General features: G+C 38.9%; 1 protein-coding gene and 1 long non-coding RNA gene across 11 annotated transcripts; one reads left to right on the top strand and one right to left on the bottom strand.

Annotated features, from left to right (window-relative positions):
• Positions 1 to 1,679: 1,679 nt before the first annotated feature.
• LOC103722924 (sugar transport protein MST3-like) lies at positions 1,680 to 11,380 on the bottom strand. 10 transcript variants are annotated; one of them, XM_088717521.2, is made up of 7 exons: positions 10,824 to 11,380; positions 9,168 to 9,218; positions 7,833 to 7,895; positions 4,936 to 5,089; positions 4,512 to 4,834; positions 3,550 to 4,179; positions 1,680 to 2,302 (listed from the first exon to the last, which is right to left on the bottom strand). In XM_088717521.2, the coding sequence occupies exons 4-7, from the start codon at positions 5,066 to 5,068 to the stop codon at positions 1,841 to 1,843; spliced, it is 1,548 nt and encodes a 515-aa protein (XP_088573647.2). In that variant the 5' UTR covers positions 5,069 to 5,089; positions 7,833 to 7,895; positions 9,168 to 9,218; positions 10,824 to 11,380; the 3' UTR covers positions 1,680 to 1,840. The 10 variants fall into 10 exon arrangements, 4 of the variants coding, with proteins under 4 accessions (XP_088573647.2, XP_088573648.2, XP_038978907.2 ...); XM_088717522.2 differs by lacking the exon at positions 9,168 to 9,218; XM_039122979.3 differs by lacking the exon at positions 7,833 to 7,895 and having other exon boundaries at positions 10,824 to 11,379.
• LOC148714200 (uncharacterized) lies at positions 9,787 to 18,971 on the top strand. Its single transcript, XR_015976059.2, has 3 exons — positions 9,787 to 10,144; positions 10,246 to 10,437; positions 18,664 to 18,971. It is a non-coding gene; the product is annotated as an uncharacterized LOC148714200 (long non-coding RNA).
• Positions 18,972 to 19,166: the final 195 nt, after the last annotated feature.

The raw sequence follows: 19,166 nt of genomic DNA, 5'->3' as shown, positions 1-19,166 counted from the left end.
TGCTTATGAAACAGAAAAACGCCTTGATTTGATCTTCTAAATAAAATCTGCAGGTGAGATTTGCCCTCCCTTTCTTTGGATGAATGCTATAATTGCCATGAGGAGAAACAAACGCAAAAACAAAACAAAAGCGAGAAGCAGAGATGATGCTTAGGAAACAGAAAAACGCCTTGATTTGATCTTCTAAATAAAATCTGCAGGTGAGATTTGCCCTCCCTTTCTTTGGATGAATGCTATAATTGCCATGAGGAGAAACAAATGCAAAAACGAAACAAAGGCGAGAAGCAGAGATGATGCTTAGGAAACAGAAAAACGCCTTGATTTGATCTTCTAAATAAAATCTTCAGGTGAGATTTGCCCTCCCTTTCTTTGGATGAACGCTATAATTGCCATGAGGAGAAACAAATGCAAAAACGAAACAAAGCCGAGAAGCAGAGATGATGCTTAGGAAACAGAAAAACGCATTGATTTGATCTTCTAAATAAAATCTTCAGGTGAGATTTGCCCTCCCTTTCTTTGGATGAATGCTATAATTGCCATGAGGAGAAACAAATGCAAAAACGAAACAAAGCCGAGAAGCAGAGATGATGCTTAATTATTCCTAAAATCCTACATGAGGTAGATCTCCACTTCAACTTCAACTTTGTCTCTAGCTACTTCATTTAATTATTCCTAAATTGGAAGATATGCACAATCGAAGTATCCCTAAAAAAAAAAGTTTTACTTAACCAACTCGTTTCAAAATCCAAACAATAGAAGTTAGCCTTGATCATTTAGGGAGCAATGTCATAGAGCTTGAAAGAATACTAGATTTCATAAAGAGAGCACCTCAAATAGATACAATCTAAGCAAGTATGGCCTCTAGAACTTTGGCAAGCAATTCGGCTTGCCAATGTAGCAAATCTCACTTCTAGATTCTATCCAATCCTTCTGTAGTGGCCAGAGTGATCCACGTCAAATCTGATAATCCTCGTGGATCAATCTATGCTATATTTTTATTTTTAAGGCATTTAGGTATGTTGATATGGTCCAAGATCTGTAACCCTAACCCCTTGTAGAGCCCATCACTATCAAAGCCCCTAAATTCTAGGCCTAGACTTTTTTTGTCCAGGATTAAAGGAGTGCCTTGACCTTCAAACCTTCCCCAACAGTACACCCAACTCTTATTGAGGCTCGAGGCTCATTGACCACCATTATCAAACCTTTGCCTTGCCTTTTTTTCATTTTTTTTTCTTTCTTTAATGAGCCAATAGCGACTCCACGGCCTCTCTAGATCATGTTCTGGCCCTCCTTGTAGGGGTGTCCGCATGCTAGAAGATAAGATAATGGTATCTTGGAAATTGTTTTGAGCCGGAGAGGAAGTTTTACATCACCAAATCTTCTAATATTACATATAACCATTCTCTATAACTTATATGCTACAAATAATCTTCAAACATCGACGTACCTATTTGAAATTATATCTAGGTGACATTTCAACGCATCTCTCTCATGGTTCAAATTTAGTAACTTCTTTTATTTCAAAAACAATCACCTTTTCGCTTAATTATATTGTCGCCCAAAAAAATGTTATATAAGAATTAAGTGGATTTTTTTGATGCATTACAATTATATTTAATGTGGATCTTGTGTTCCTTCTTGACTTGTATTTTCTCATGCAACATACAAAGATAAAGAGCTACAAAGCGTACAAATTGTGCTTTATTCATTCATAATTTGCTTTCTTCAGCTCGAAGTCTTCATGAGTGATATAGGTGGCCACAAGAGGTCAAGATTTTTAAGCTCGATTACAACAAATAAAAGAAAGAAAAGAATTCTAAACAGATCATCCATCAGTGGCTCATGGTTTGCTGTTGCTCATCCCAATATTTCCAACATGAACATCCTCATCAGCAATGAACTTGCCCCAAAACCAATGTTTTTTCCACACAAGGACCATCTCTTCAATGGGCACATTCTTGGTCTCAGGTAGGAATAGGGCAATAAAGATGGTCATCATGGTCACCCACCCACTAAAGAAGTAGAAGAGCCCAAATTTCATGTGGCAAAAGAGAGTAAGGAATATTTGCGCATTGACGAAGGTAACAAACATATTGACAGAGACTGTGATGCTTTGGCCTGCCGACCGGATCTCAAGAGGAAATATCTCACTAGGGACCAACCATCCAAGTGGACCCCATGACCATGCGAAGCCAGCCATATAGAGGCAAATGAACACCACCACAGAGATAGCATAAGGTTTTGATACAATTGCATGTCCCTCAGTCCCAAACTTGATCGCAATCAATGTCCCCACTATAATCTGCGTCACAGCAGAATATTTCAATATGTGTGTAAGAAAATATATAGAAGAATTGAAATATAAAGTTCAAGCATCAATCATTAGCTTCATTAAATTATTCAAAGAAGAATACCAAATTATCAACTTTCATTATTTTCAAAAAGTGATTTTTTTTTTTTTTTTGAGAAAAGAGTTAGGAGGACCCAACTTGCTTTCATTAAGAACATGAGAGCTGCAAAAGCAAAGAAAAGAAATGGAAGAAGGAAAGGAGAAGGAAGGAAACAATTACAAAAGACAAGAGAAAGAATAATGGATTCTATCAATAACAAGTTGTTGGAAATTAATTAGCTCTTTCTCAATTAGCCAAAGAACCCAGGGAACAGATGAAGAAAAAACGTTGTTTTTATCTATCAGGTCTGCAATAGGCACTAATAGTCAAAATTCTCCACAACTTCCAAAGAAGCAATACATCCATGGGAATGAATAGAGGACGAAGCAAGAGAAAACTAAAAGAGAACCAAAAAGATTTAGAGAAGTTGCACCAATAAAAAAAAGAAATGATCAATGATCTCTTCTGGAATATTCATAAGTGGCTGGAATATTTCTAGTAGTTCCAATTTTATTTCATCATATTCTCTGCTTTCAAGATCTTGTTCATGCAAAGGAGCTAATTAAAAATCCTGAATCTTGTGCACAGGGAAAAGCCATAAAAAGGACTGAGACGAGGGATCAAAAATTCCTAGATGATCAAGAAGACTATGGAGAATTGGCTACAGTAGTGCCCAACTAGGTTAAAGAAACCAGTTGATTAGAATGTGGCAGGTCTTGAAGCAGGAGTAGAAGGTTTTTTAGAACTTCTAAAATGCTTGATCATCAAGAATGGAGGAGAACTAAATTACAGCGCATCAAACTATCTCTAAGTCTAACATTCTTACAGGTTGCATACTTGAAGAGATTAGAGAGAGCCAACACATTGCAACCTGTTTACAAATCTTTCCTAAACTTAATAGTAACTTGGAACTTGTATCTGATGCCCAAGAAGAAGAACGATTTGGTTTTAAAATTTCTAGAATTAAAGCCAATTGCGAGAATAATTTATAAGAAATTCTATTAATAATCTCATTGCAAAGGTTGTTAGGGAAATCGAGAAAGCGTCAAGCTTGCAATTTCAGAAAAAACAACAAAATGTTCAACTTGCTCACAATGAATGAAGCTATCGACAATGACCTTGCTACTAATCGAAGTTACGAATTCATGCTCATTGTTACCTGGCATATGATCATTTGTGTGCCACCTTGTAAAAAGAGCACCCTCCTACCGAGCTTGTCGACGGTGGCAATGGAGACTAACGTCGAAAGGACTTTGACAACACCAATAATTACAGCAGACATGAGGGAGGCCTCGGTGCCAAAACCAATTGTCTTGAAGAGAACAGGAGCATATAGCATGATAGCGTTAATGCCAGTGACTTGTTGGAAGAAGGGGATGAGGATGGCCATGGTGAGCTGCGGTCGATACTTCCTCTTTAGTATATTAGACCAGGGGTGCTTCACAGCTTTGGACTCCTCACTCGCTACCACCAGATCATCATACTCATGATAGATATCATCAGTGCCACGAATCCTGGAGAGCACAACTTTAGCCTTCTCTTTATGGCCACGCTCAATAAGGGAGTTAGGGGTGTCAAAGAGAAACAGTGAGCCAATGGTTATAATCACAGCAGGAACAGCACCAAGCGCAAGGCTAACGCGCCAACCCCACCCACCACTAATTTTAGCAGTTCCATAGTTGACAACATTGGCAACAAATATCCCAATTGTAGTCATGAGTTGGAAACAAATATTGAGCATGCCTCGAAGCCTCGCAGGTGCCATCTCAGAAAGATACACTGGTACAGACTGCATATATAAATAAAAGCGCAAGAGAATGTTGTTCAATAGTGACAAAATGATTAATATATCAAGATAACAAAAGATTAGCATTCACCCATATCATCATCATCATCTTGAAATGCTTATAAATAGAAGTTGGATTTAGAGAAATTTAAGATACGTAGCAGTTGTAGATAATTTCCAAATTTCAAAACTAGGAAACTTTTTTTAAAAAAACTTTATCTAAAAGGTTAAATATTGTAGAAGGATGTCATTCTATGTTTATATATTCAAGATATAAATATTCTTCAAGTAATCATGATTATTGCTAGCAAAAGATGATTCGGATCATTTCTTACCTGATTCGCGAATCCTACACCAACACCAAGAAGGATGCGACCAACGATGAGAATAAGCACATTCTCTGCTAAACCATTAAGGGCAGAACCCACGAGAACGGAAACTCCACTCACAAACATTGACCACCTCCTCCCATACATTCTTGTCATTGTAGATGCAACGAATGAAGCAATGAGCGCTGCTAAGTATAGAGATGATGTGAAGGCAGTAAGAAGCTGGCTGTCAAACTTGCAGTATTGGTTGGTGCTTACGTTCTCCTTCTCCTCCTTGTAAACTGACGGGAAGAACTTTAGCAAGAATGAATCCATCGACGTCACCCCACCTTGAAGTGAAGCAAAGAGAATTCCAAAAATCCATCAAACTTAGTCCAAACTGCTAAAAAGGATACAAAATTACTAGGGAGTGTTCTTTCTCTAAAGTTACCAGAAACCCCGATGTCATAACCAAAGATAAGTCCCCCAGAGGAGGCCACAAGGCAGGTGAGGAAAACAAAGAGCGTCATCTTCCCTGGGTATTCTACCCTTCCATTGTTGCTTATGATCGCACCTCCTGCCATGGTCGAAGCTGAAGAATCCCCCTACAATATTTGGAAGAAAGAAAGCGAGGAGGGGGGAGGAGGGGGAAGGAGAAGAGATGGTGGAGGAGGAGATGTTATATACCAAAAAACAAGGGAATACATTCTAACATAAGACGTGTTTGGACGGAATTTACGGGCACACGAATATGAAGGAACACCACCAATTACATTGGAAAGAGAAGATCCACTAATTTTTATTTTTTTTCCACCTTTTGCATGAGAAACCATCATTCTATTTGATATATTATTCCTCTTTTGTCCTTTCGTTTCCTGAAATAACAACTTGGCCTTCTTCTTTTGTTTCTTTCACCAAGTATTTCCTTCTTTACCATTCTATATGTACGTATGTATGTATGCATGTATGTATATATATTTAAACACATGATGTATGGGTGCAATTTTTTTACATTGTTTTTGCTATTCTTAAAATGCAATATAGAACAGATAATAGAAATATAATGGAATAGGGTAGATATAAGAGCCTAATTATTTTCTAAAATAAAATTTTGACACTAGTATTATGACATGCTATCACTATAGAAAATTCTAATAGTATATATATCTACCGATATAGTAAAATAATATGTTATTATGAAATAATAAAATCATGATCAAATCTGCATATAATAAGAAGATTGCATCTCGTGGATATTTAAATACAATATAGTGGAGTTATTAGTGATTGTACATTCACTTTTAAGTAAGATTATGATCATTAGAATTAATAAAAATTAATAAAATATTAGTGTAATCTAATGATTGATATGTTCAAGGTACTAATAAAAGGTGTTTGTTATTAATATCAGCATACATTAAGAGTATTAATAATGTCATAAATTCTGCATTTATTTTATAGTACTAATAAAAAGTTCTTTATGATTTAATAAGATAATAAATATCTTATTAGAGAACCATATTAAACAACCTTATCTATTATCCAAAATAAAGAGCTTTATCAACAATGCTATTTCCTATTTATTATCCACAATAAAGAGCATATTAGTGATATCATTAATATTTTGGAGATCTAAAAGGTTTTAAGATGGTGCTAATCCAACAGTATTAGCTGCTAAAATAGGTTGACACCATCAATAGAATTAAATAATGAGACTACCTGGCTCTGACCTTTTTATTGTTTGGGAATGCACCATGTATACTACCACAAACTTACTCAAGGGAAGGCCCATTTGATAAAAAAAAAAAAGAAGGTTCCAATTATCTAAATTGTCGTTCCAAAAGATAGATCTTGATGCGATGGATGCCATGTTCCCATGAAATACCCCCTCTTTTCTCCCAAACCGTAAAGAGGCCCTATGTTTCTGTATGGAGTTAAATATCATGGCCATTGTGCCTGTCAAGGATGGCCAATTGGCTCTCTCCGATCCAACCACAAATTGGAGAGAAAATCTTCTACTGTACAAAATTGAAAGTATTGTTTGTATTAATCAATTAGAATGAGTTATAAGTATCTATGTAAGCGAATTCCCATGATTAATAGGATTCAAGACAATTCTAATACACTACAGGAAAAAGGACCTATTCCGGCGCTTTTTTTGACCTTTAGCGACGCTTTTTAGCGTCGGCTAAAGTACCGCCGACGCAACGACAAGCGTCGCTAAAGCGTCGGAGATACCCGAGTGGGGAAAGTTTTTGCCGACGTTAAGTAACAGCGTCGGCAAAAGTCAAGCTTTGCCGATGCTTAGTGAAGCATCGGTGTATGGTTTTTTCCAATGCAAAAAAGCGTCGGCATAAACTACAACAGTCGCGTGGCGGTTAGTGGCTGTATTTTGACCGACGCTTATCGCATGTTTTTACCGACGATTATTTGCGTCGGTAATTACCGACGCGCTTTCGCGTCGGCGAAAGCGTGCCAGCTTGTGCCAAACGAGGTTTTTAACGACGCTTTAAAGCGTCGAGAGTGGTTTTTTTATTGAAAAAAAATTAGAAAAACAAATACACATTAAGAAACATATTATAGCAATATGAACCTGCATTACATTTACATCAAAACAAACATTCAGATCATTCAAAAAATACATATTGTCATATATGATGAAATTTACATAATAAGTTTAGAATTACAATATATTTTAAAAAATATAAGAAAAATACATATAAAACTTCTTAGATAACTGTCTCAAAAATATCAGGAACCGGATTCAGCACTATCATCATCTCTACGAGTTGTTGAAGTATCAGAAATCTACAAAAAAAAAAAAAAAAACTTTAGAAGTTAGGAATATGAAAATCATTAACTAAAGAAAATAAGTGATAATTATGTAAAGTCATCAAATATATATAGTTATTTACTTGAGGAGGGAGAAATCGCTGCAACATAGATGAAATATGCTCAAGCTGAGACTGCAAAGTTTGTTGGTTCTGCTTCAGCTCCGCCAACTCTGCCTAATGGCGATCCTTCATATCTTCAATTGTTGCCCGAAGTCTACTAACTTCTGCATTGCTACTATCTTCTCCAGCATTTCTTCTATACATTTCCACTGCAGACAACTGAGTGGGGGTAACTCCAACGCCATAACTGTCACGCCCCGGACCCGGATCCGTGACACGGCCGTGCTATTGCCGACTACCGCCCACAATAGCACGCAGCCTCATACCTGGGTAACAGGGTAGTCAAACCAACCGAATCTTTTCATGTGAAAGCATTCTTAGTACAACATGCTGGTCAGTACCCAAATACAGAGCTTCTATGTAGTTTATGTACACAAAAGTATACTTGCTTTACCCCAAAAGAAAGAAGCCCTGATACCAAATTAACGTGTCTCTGGCAGCTATCAGTGGTAAGGATCTGAAAGAAAAAGTAAATGAACGGATATGAGCTACACGGCTCAGTAAGTAATCCTGCATAATCCTACCGGATCAACTAGTAGGCTAAACATGTAAATCAGGTTTTGAGAAGCTGACATGCATATTTATCTAATAATCATCATGGCATAATATGTATGCAATTTAAACAAAGCAGTATTTTCAGTCAAACAAAATTTTCATAAAACATAAGAATTCATGCGATTAGCATCATTTAAAGGAGATAGCGGTTTTAGCAAAATACAACATTTCATAAGGATATATTCAAAAACCCGTTGTAAAACAATGTATGCTTTGGCGAGGCACGTTCATAAATGTCACGGCCCGCCTTCGCAGGGCACGTGACTATCGGGCCTACATGAGGGGGAAACACGGGGCTCCCCTGCCAGATGTTGGCCGGTTCCGGGGCTTCACGCAAGCGTCCTTCACCCCTCACCGATTTTGCTTCTCCCCAAAACGCATCTGCAGGATTTGGAAACACCCGCCTCATATACCCAGGCTCTGAAATGAGCCTCATGATCATGCTTCAAATATCATTTTCATAAAGTATGCATATGAAACCGTGCCCCCGGCATGTCGTGGTCCATTCTCTCGGATGCTACTGCGAAGTCCATTCGGCCACTGGCGGGGCCAGCTAGTCATTCTCGGCCACTAGCAAGGCCAGCGAAGTTATTCTCGGCCACTAGCAAGGCCAGCTCAGTTGCATTCGATCGGTAGCATCTTTGAGCCCATTATAGTGCCTCTTGGCTAGATAGTATTTCGTTATACTAACTTGCATGCATGATTAAAATATAAGTATAATCATGGTACATACATGGCCATAGTTTATGAGATTAGGCAAGTTGCTTATCCATCATAACATATCATGCATGAATAACACTTTAAAAACTTAACAAACATAGTACTCATATGATCTACAATAAGATTAAAATAGATTACTTACTTTTCTCACCAATCATGTATACAATTCAAATTGTATGAAAAACACTAGTTCACCTTATAAAACGTAATACGAGATCTACGATAAGATTAAGACAGATTACTTACTTTCTTCACAAATCATGTATACAATTCAAATTGTATGAAAAACACTGGTTCATCTTATAAAACGTAATACAAGATCTACGATAAGATTAAGATAGATTACTTACTTTCTTCACAAATCATGTATACAATTCAAATTGTATGAAAAACGCTGGTTCATCTTATAAAACGTAATACAAGATCTACGATAAGATTAAGGCAGATTACTTACTTCAATTCGCTTTCCAAATTGCTCAAGTCCAGGTGACAAATCCTTAATCACCTAAAACAACATCATAGGGTTTACATTATTCCCCATTTATTTATTATAAAATCTCTTAGCTCATCATACTATGAATTTACTTGCTTGGATCCCATCCAAGGATCTAGCCCAAGTCCAATTTACCCAATTTAGAGCCTTTGGGGCTCGATTTAAAACCAGATTAGGTCCACATGGGTTGATTGGGTTTTTAATTAAAGGATTGGGCTTCGTTAATAATTGGGTCCAGCCAATTGGGCCCTTTGATTTGGTCAATGTGGCTCATTTGGGCCTGAGTCAGGATTAGCCCAAGGTCAATTCGACCTTCTGTCAATTGAATTGGGCTTGAATTGAGCCTGATTCACAATCAATTAGATCTGCTGAGACCAACTCTGCTTAATTGGGTTCGGACCCATTTCAATTTAACCTAAATTAGCTCGGATTTAACCCAACTTATAGTTTAGACTCGCCCAGACTTAGCCCAATCTAATTAGGCTCGGATTTAGACTTAGCCCTGCCTAATTGGGCTTGGGTTAGTCAAATTTGGCTAAACCCATTTCTTTTTTTTTTTTTCTTCTCTTTTCCTTCTTTTTCTTTTCTTTTTCTTTTCCTTTCCCCTTTTTTTTTTTTTTTCCTTTCTTCTCCTTCCCGAAGCTTCTTCTTCTCCTCCCTTCTTCTCTTTCATCCCGATCTCCTCCTCCCTTCTCCGACGAAGGGGGGAACGGCGAGCGGAAGGGAGGACGGCGAGCAGAAGGGGGACAGGCCACGACCGGCGGCGTCCGCGGCCAGGCCCATGACGCCTTCGGCCGCGCCTGCGGCCGATGCCCACGGCCAAGCCCCGCGGCGTCCCCGGCCGAGCCCGCGGTGCTCTCGGCCGTGCCTGCAGTCGACGATCGTGCCGACGGTGCTCGCGGCCGAAGCCGGCGGCCGCCACACACGATGACAAGCCGGTGAGTCCTCATTCCTTTTCTTCTTTCCTTCTTTTCTTTCTTTTCTTTCTTTTCTTTCTTGCCTTCTTCTCTGCTTTCCCTCTCTTCTTCCGTGACCATAGAGGGGGCGACCCCATGCCGGGGCTCGGGAGGGGGGCCGAATGGAGGTCGGCAGGCGGCTCCTGTGGCGCCTGTAGCAGCCGCGGCCCGTGGTCGCCGACCCTCTCTCCTTCCCATGGAGAAGAGGGATCTCGGGAGAGGAAGAGCCAGCGGCGGGGACCAACGGCGCCGGCGACGCTCGCGGCCGCACACGGGTGAGTCCCCTCTTCCCTCTCTCCTTTTTCTTCTTTCTTTCATTTTCTTTTCTTTCCTCCCTTCTTCTTCTTCACCGAGACCCCCCCCTATCCCACTCTAATCTCCTCCCCTTCCCATCTCAAGGAAGAAGAGGAGGCGGCTTGGGAGAGGCCGAGCTTGGGGTCACGCCACGGCCGGCGGCGCCCGCGGCTGACTCCTGCGGCCGTGTCCGTGGCCGTGCTCGCAGCCGGTCCGCAGCCTGTGCCTGCGGCCGAGCCGAGGCCGGCAACGTTCACGCCGTCGGCGACGTCCCTGGCTGCGCATGGTTAACCCCCTCCCCCTTCATCTTCTTTTCTTTTAATTCATACGCTGAACAATTGAAAGGAGGTAGCCGGGAGGGATTTACCTTGATTCCGAAGGAGATTGCAGTATCCCGTGCTCCAGTGCCTCCATTCCGACACCTCCTCTGCCGGTTCACAGGTTCTTGAGATTTTTGAAGGGAGAACTAGTAGGTTTTTAAGTGGTTTAGGTGGGGTGCGAGGTGTCACGCCCAGCTTCCTCCTCATGAAAGGCTTAACAGCTGGGTCTTCCACAGCTTCCCAGCTGGCCCTACCCTAGTCACATCCATCCTCAGGCTATGAGATAGCAGCCATCAAATAGCTGCCAACAATGGGCCCCAGTTGGGCCCATTAGGTGTCCTGGCCCAATACTCAAGTACGAGCCCAAAAAAGTATTGGGCTTAAATTGGGCCCGGATATTACAATAACCCCTCACTCGTCCATAACGCTCTGGGCCAATAATTCGGCGAGCACCTGAGCTTCGACATGACTGGTCGCATCGGATGATGATGACTATCCGACACGCTCTGAAATAAGAGTTGTTACCCTGTCCTATAATGTACAAAAGAAAAAGTCATATTAATGTATGGCAATAATAGAACTGATAATAATATCGTTGAAAGATTCAAAGATTAATATATACAACTATATCTCTTGCCTCCTTCCGAACAAAACTGTCATCTTGGTGGGTATGAGTCATCTTATAAAACTCCACCTTAGCAGGCTCCCTCCCATTATCATCCATCTACAACAAAAAGTATATTGACAAGCTAGTTATCATGATACATGCTATATGATAGAACAATTTAAAATAGTTGTAAAGAGTTTCAAAAAAACTTACGAATTCAGCTCTACGCCTAGCATAACTCATCGAGCCTAAAGTATGAGGAACAGTCTGAGAGGCTCGTGCAGCTCTACCAATGTTGAAATATGTTTTTCCAAAAAAAGAATAAACAATATAATATATTTAATGTGTAAATTTGTAATCTATATTATTAGTAAATACAATCTAAGGTATTGAAAAAATATACACAACCTGAGCTTTCTCTGAAAACCAGTAGTGGACAAGCCCCCTCCATTGATGAGGGATTACATCAGGAGGACAAACACGAGCCACCTCCTCTTCAGTCATGCCCACGTGCTTTCAGTCCGCCTTTAGTTTCGCCTTATATTCTTTCCATTTGCGGTTGACGGACTTCAACACCCAATCATGGCTATTTGCAGGAAGGACAAACTTTTTTCTACACCAAAGTCAAGAATGTTATAATAATGATAAATCAAAAAATAAAATTATGATAGTAAGCAAATTCAATTCTTTACCTCAATAACTTTAAGAAGCTCAACCTTATACGAAGGAAGCATTTAATTCTATTTCGTATAGTTGAGCGGACACAACTGACCCTTCCGTGCAACCGATCCTAGAAAAGTCGATAAAATGCTTGCAGCCCTCTTGATAGGCTGCCCCAGTTCATTGCATTGAACGACGATCTTCTTATCCTCACGTAGACTCCACACGTCCTATGCTCGAGTGGGTCCTCGTGTCCTCCTCACTCTCCCCGGTCCATCTATAAAAATAAAATAAAATATCCATGGATTGTAAGCAAAATTAATATAAAAAATGTAAATCAAATTACCCTGGATGTGCACGTCATCCATGTCTGGACAATCAGCAGGTGACACGTGCTCAGAATGAGACTCGTGCTGACGGGGCTCGTCGGGCTGCTGAGACTGTGGGGACTGATCGGAAGAAGATCCCACGGATGTGTGCTGAAACTCAACATCTCTGAATCGTTTTCCTTGCGGCATGTTGTTACTTAGTATGCACAAAAAGAAGCAATATTAGTTAAATAATAAATAAAATCTAAATAAATTGCTAATTAATTCAATGTATAGAAGTAATTTCTATACATTAAGCAAATGTATAGAAATGCCAGAAATGCTTAGAACCTGCCACCATTCTCCAATTGATGAACAAATAGCCCACGATTTCCTAATGCTCAGCACAGAACACATCTCAAAGGCAAGTTCCAGTTCTTCTTTGTTTCATTCTCTACTGTTAATAGCTTTTTAATCAACAACAGCCTCCCAATATCTCTAAGCTTCTTCAGAATTGCACTCCTCCAAGTAGCATAAAAATAGGAGGAACAGATCCCTCCGCAGTGGGAAAAAAAAAGAAGAATCATAGAAACCTTTCACAAGGAAGATCCCATATCCAAGTCACCCTGTCTATGCCCTCATTCAGAAGCACATGCTGTTGGATGCTAACCAAATCAGCAGTCTCATCTTGCTCCTCCTCAACTTGTAGAAGCTTTAAGAAATCAACTGGTTACAAGATTACTCTTAAGCACTAAAAATGAAGGCATATCATTATAGGCTTTTGCTTTCAGAACATGGTTCCAAAACACTTAAATGGTTTCTAAGAGCTCTCAATTTTAAAGTAAGTATTTATAGAATTTTAAAAGTTACATAGTTTCTATGAGAAACAGTTATAAGTTTATAAACTATCAAATTAATGAAGAAATAAGAGAATTATACAACATATTCTATGTTATGTGGATTGCATTATGTTAGATTTAATCTTATGTATCTAATTATGCACTTAGTTTCTATTCCAGCGTTAAATCAATAATAAAAGAATTAAAAAAATAAATAGTGATTTAGATGTTTGAGAGAATATTTGTACAGCTAAACATATTATGGCTTCCTAGTGTTTAAACCTTCATGCTTCAATCGAGTTCTGCTTTGGTGTTTAAGTGGCTGTTAGTGTTGACAAATTTGATTGAGTAAATGATCAAGTTGCAGTGGCATGCTAATGTTTCAAGTCAGTCATTCCTAAGATGAACGATCACTTTATTTATTTGTTGGTTGCTATAAGTCCACATTTCCTTTTGTTGATGAATTCATCTCATGAGTAGTCGTCAAGTTCATGGAACTGTAAAAGTTGAAGTAATCTTTGAAGTTCCTCTTTCCAATTCTTGTATTCATACTTTATAGGAATAGATTCATTTATCTACATAAACAAATAATGTATATTGTAAACAAACTGACAGCCTTACTCTTCTATACAAACTCTAACAATTTCTGATTCCATTCATAATCACAGAAAATAGATTTTAGACAATTAACTAATAATATCTTGTTCCATCAAGCTCAACAAGCTGAATTTATGTATGCAATGGTTAAGTTAAAATTTGATAGTAAAAGAAAGAATGAAAAAAAATATCATTATTAAAGAGGCCAACGGTAACACTTCAGAAGTTACACATATTACCCTTGGTCGACCCACAAGCCAGCAATGCATCAATCATTGCAGTATATGCAGTTCTATCAATAACAAGATCAGGCAATGATTTCATCTCCACCACAATCTTCAGAACTGAAACCAGGTCTTTGTTGTTTCCTAAACCCTAAAGCACTTATCAGACACATGGGATACGCACCAAATGCGATGCCTATCAGGATTTTTGAGTCAGTGAATTGTTACACTCTGCTAAAGGTGAATCTAACACCACTCTTTGCAAATCCAAGCTCAAAAAAGAGGAGTCTAGGCATGGAAAAGGAAAGGAATGGAGGGGAAATAGAGAGAAGAAGATACAAGAAATCTAGTCTAGAAATAATACTAGTCTACCATCCAAAATCCCTTTGCTTTCTCATCTGCTGCTCAGCGCTCTCTCTTCCATTGTTCATTGTTTTGTCTAACCCCAATAATAGGAAAATCTGTATAAGGATCAAGACGGAGAGTATGAGGATCACTTACCTCAGACGACGGCGATGTCGATGGCGACGGAGTAGCTAGAGCTCGCTCGGGATGTTGGTGAGCTATCAGCGCGCAGCTAGGGCATCGACCGGCAGAGGATGAGGAGACCGGGCCGGAAGAGAGTTAAAGACAAGAAGAAAACAAAGAGGAGGAGGAGGAGGAGGAGGCTTACCTCAGATGACGGCAAGGTCGACGGCGGCGGAGAAGCGGAATCTTCGATCGTCGATCGGGGCTAGGGATGGAGGTGAGATTAGTTTGAAGAGGAGGAGGAGGAGGAGGAGAAGAAGGAGGAAGCTTACCTCAGCCGAGGGCGAGGTCGACGGCAGCAGGGAAGTCGGCGCGCAGGTAGGGCATCCACTGATAGAAAATGAACTCGAGAGGGGGCCGAGCGAGCGGTTGGGGGTTTTATGTTTTTTAACGACGCTTATAAGCGTCGTCGTTTGTAAAAGTTTTAACGACGCTTAATAGCATCGTTGTTTCTTGAGATTTCCCGACGCTAAGTAAAAGCGTCGGCAAAGCTTGGCGCTGAGCCAAACTTTATCGACGCTTTTTCCTAGCAACGGAAAAAGTGAGTCGGCAAAACCCACATTTGTTGTAGTGATAATTGCAACCAAATTGGTTGCAGAACGTTACAATAAATCTTCATAGGGTCAATCTCATCCTCCTAACCAACACTAGATCATTCTTATCTCCTAATATGGCCCCTAAGTAGGTGCAAGAAGATTTCAAATTCCTAACTTGGATGATAGAAATTGAAATTAAGCTTTGCCAAGTGGTTTTTTGAAGATGATCATCTGTTGGTGATTAGTTGGACTATACTTTGTGGCTGTTAGAACAATTTGTAATGTTTCATAAAAAATGTGACAATGCAACTGTAAATGTTTGATGCACTCAAGGAATATGGCATTAAGTACAATATAAAGTATAGCTTGATTATCATAAAAGAAAGACACTAGTTTAGTATGTGACAACCCAAGATCAGTGTGGAGATATCTAAGCCTAGTAACTTTGCAACATTCTACAGCCATGGACTAGTATTTGGCTTTGGTGGAAGATTATTAGATCATAGGGCAAGCCATAATCGACCTATAAATGCAAAATATAAGACTACTTGCATTTAAACCTTCTACTAATGGACCTTAGTTAGGCTTATGAGTTTTCGAGCCAAACATCTAAACCCCAAGCAGTGTTCAACTCAGCTCAATAGTACCATGCACTTGCCCAACATGTATTTGGCTTCCTTCTTAGCCCATTTTGATATTTACATTACATCTATTTGGGTAACTACACAAGTCCATGGACTAGAGAGTCATGTTATAATACTCCTTGGTATCTTAATTAGAACTTCCCCCCATTCATGGTGTTTGTGTTTTGTCTTCCCCCTCCCCTAGGATCCGCAGCCTACAGACCTCCACATAGGCCACTCTGAACTATTGACCCTTGTGCCTTGGCCTTTCTTGGCCAATGTTTTCCCATGTCATGCCACACCAATAAAAAACCAAAAGAAAATAAAAAAAAAAAACAACTTTGATAGGACGGGTTTAGTTGATACACGTTGAAAAAGAAGCATAAGAGAAGAGAATTATATTCCTGTTTATTTGTTACAATGTACAGGAGCAGTCTTTATATAGTACTAGGAGCCTGACTAAGTTTGGTAAGCCCGACTAAGTTTGGCAAAATCAATCATAAATCAATCAAGATGAATTTTGGTAGGGCCGACCAAATTTGGCATAATCAATCAATCAATGGTTCTACAATGATTCTAACAATATCTTTTACTTTATGGGATCTTTTTTTTGGTAAATACTTTGTGGGATCTTTGAAATTCCACCTATTCGCACCAAATCTAGTGGCACGATGCCCCCTCTTCTCTCACACACAACATTTAAAACTTGTAAGTTTTTTTCCCTCAAGTCCCCACCGATCTAGAACTACCCCAAAGCCTTGGAACCCAAGCCTACCCGGCAGTTCTCTCTTTCTCTCTCTCTCTACTTGGTTCTCATTAAGCTCCTTCTGTCTGAAAGCTCTTAAAACCTCATGATGCAAGGTTTCTTGCTCCCCCTCTACAATGGTTGTGAATCTCATGTTAAATGTTTTCCTCTCGAGGTACCCATGCTTCAGAGGTAATTTGTTCAATCTCTTTGGCATTTGCTTTTGTTCTCTTTGCAAGACGTAGACACATAATGAGTTTTCAATTTTCTGAAAGTGTAATTCTAGCAGTAATCTTTTATTGTGCATCAAGAGGTATTCTCTAGAACAGATGTGGAGTCCATGTATGTTTGATTCCATGCTATGAAAGGTGATAGGAAATTGGAAGCAATAGATGCTAGCGTAGATTACTGGAAGAATTGCTTCAGATCAATGGAGGATTTTTCTAAATTCTATATGACAAATAGGATTCTAAGCAAATTGGGATTCAGCTTTTTTTCTCTTCTCCTGAGATTGATTCGTTGTGAAAAAGGAAACAAAAAAAATACTTCAAGGTTATGTTTGATCGGTGGTGTGAATGGTTCTCTTTCTCATGGTTGCTCCCTCCTCCTTATTCTAAGCCTCAAATTCAATGATATGAATTTTATGATATATTTAGAGTTTGAAGTTTTAGGTTATTATTTTGATAAAAATAAGTAGAATTTGGGGAAATCATATAACATTTTTAAAAAAATGAGAATCCATTGAGAATCTTGTACTGCAATCATGGACATAACAAAAGCGTGCCAGATAGCAACGTTTATGCATTCAAGGTTTTTGCCACTTTATATTTTGGTTTAACTAGATTTTGTGCAGGGCCAGTGTCTTCTTACGATCTTCTGCAAAGAGGTTTTATCAAGTCTAGGATATATTTATACTTGAAAATACTTGTTGTGATCTTCATGATCAATTTCATAAGCCATTGTCTTCAGGATTGATTGCTCATAATTACTCAAGTTGTAACTTGATATTTACTTCTTTGTTTGTAGCTGATTTCTTTCCTTGCTTGTTCTATCTTTTAGCCATCTATCTACATCTTATGATCCAAACCAGTAGGTTCTTCATTATTTGATGTAAAGTCTCAAAAGTAATTCTCAAGTGATGTTATGCAAAATGATTCATGTTTTGGTTGTGATGGTCTTTGCACAAATTTCAGAGAACTTTTCAACTATTGGCTCAAGAGCATAACTGATAGCGAAATATGCATTCCATTCTTGCAAATAAGAAAAAATGAATCCATTTTTTCCAACTATCCTTTTTATATTTTTCTTCGTAAAAAAATGAAATGCCATGCAAATTTTTCTTTTAGATTTTGCTTAGGCTTTTGGTGCAATTGATACTAGAAAATGTCTAAATCACAATAACAATAAAAGCGTTCGAGCTATTTTGCAAGACTAATTGTATTGGTTTTGCGACTAACTATAATAGTCAATGTTTGTCAAATCTATTAGTCGCTCTTTTATGGTTTGCTGACATTATAGAAGTAAAAAAACAAAAACATAATAAAGTTATAGTTCTATATATACATTTAAGATTCTAAAAACCAAAAATATCTTTTTTATCCTGAAACCCTCAACAAGGTAAATCCATTGGGAGACAAGTCTGCCACATGAAAGTTTTATTGGCCAAACTGTAGGTAACATTGGCAACTTATAATTCAATAATCCCATGAGAAAAACAAAACCCTCTTGGGCCATTCTCTGAATATAATTTCTTATAAAATATTTTTATATAAGAATTTAGCTACTAGAAAGCCAGCATGATTGTCGTGAAAGAAGTCATGATTCTAATGGAAGACAACAGCAGCCCCAAATTGTAGCTCAAAGTTGATAGAACACCAAATGATGAAAAAAGAATAATATAAGCCTAAGATATAAGTTGTAAAACCTGGGCCCTTAAAGACCTAGTCTATTTGGATGGTTGATCGGCCTGGAGTAGACACAACCCAATTTGGACCTGTTTTATTTTTCGAGTCGGGTTGGGGTCAACCCAATCTCAACATTTTGTGGTGATGCTGATGTTGTGACCCTTTATTTGGATTGTCATATGGGGTAGAATTTTGCTTTAAATAATCCTGTAATAAGAAATATATCTGGACATCTCAAGAGATGAAGTTAATTGGATTCTATATGGTGGTTTTTCAAAGTTGTTGTTGAATAATTTGTTTCTTTGCTACTCTGCAGGGATGTCAATTGACCAAGGAATTGACTATGTGCTGATGCTGGTGGCCCTAATCCTCACCTATCTTATCCATCCCTTGGAAGCTTCGTCCACCTACAAGCTCTTCTAAGCCATTCCATTGACTGAATTGATGGGTTCTGTGAGGAAAGGGGGAGAGCATGGTTGAACTGGTTGTTCATTTTGTTTCAATCTTTTGTGGTTTGGGATTTGGACATCTGGTTGTATTGGTTTGCTTGCCTTGATTTTAGCTGGATTCTTTTTTGAGCTTGTTGGTATTGGGAATTTGGGTAACAATGGCTTTGTTGGTTCACATGTTTGCAGAGGGCTTGTTGGTATTGGGAATTTGGTTGGCAACAACTTTCCAGGAGATCATACTTAGCTGTAAGTGGATCTATTGAATATGTCAAAATTGGTTCTTGTGGTTTTGTGCTTTCGTGATTTTTACCATCCCAACCCGACCCAATCCGACCCGAACTAGACCTAATCCGGACCCCACCTGGACCCA

The sequence above is a fragment of the Phoenix dactylifera genome, chromosome 3 (genome assembly GCF_051530095.1).
Source record: "Phoenix dactylifera cultivar Ajwa chromosome 3, Ajwa_hap1_PhDact_Kaust_v1.1, whole genome shotgun sequence".
Classification (NCBI taxonomy): domain Eukaryota; kingdom Viridiplantae; phylum Streptophyta; class Magnoliopsida; order Arecales; family Arecaceae; genus Phoenix; species Phoenix dactylifera.
The sequence above is the reverse complement of the archived record's forward strand: the minus strand, read 5'-3'. Positions and strand labels throughout refer to the sequence as shown.

Excerpts from the sequence above, each read along its gene's own strand:
- LOC103722924 (XM_088717521.2), bottom strand. The coding sequence starts at position 5,068 with ATGGCAGGAGGTGCGATCATAAGCAACAATGGAAGGGTAGAATACCCA. Across the intron at positions 4,835-4,935 it reads TTATGACATCGGGGTTTCTG|GTGGGGTGACGTCGATGGAT; the intron begins GTAACTTTAGAG and ends CTTCACTTCAAG. Across the intron at positions 4,180-4,511 it reads GTGTAGGATTCGCGAATCAG|TCTGTACCAGTGTATCTTTC; the intron begins GTAAGAAATGAT and ends TTATATATGCAG.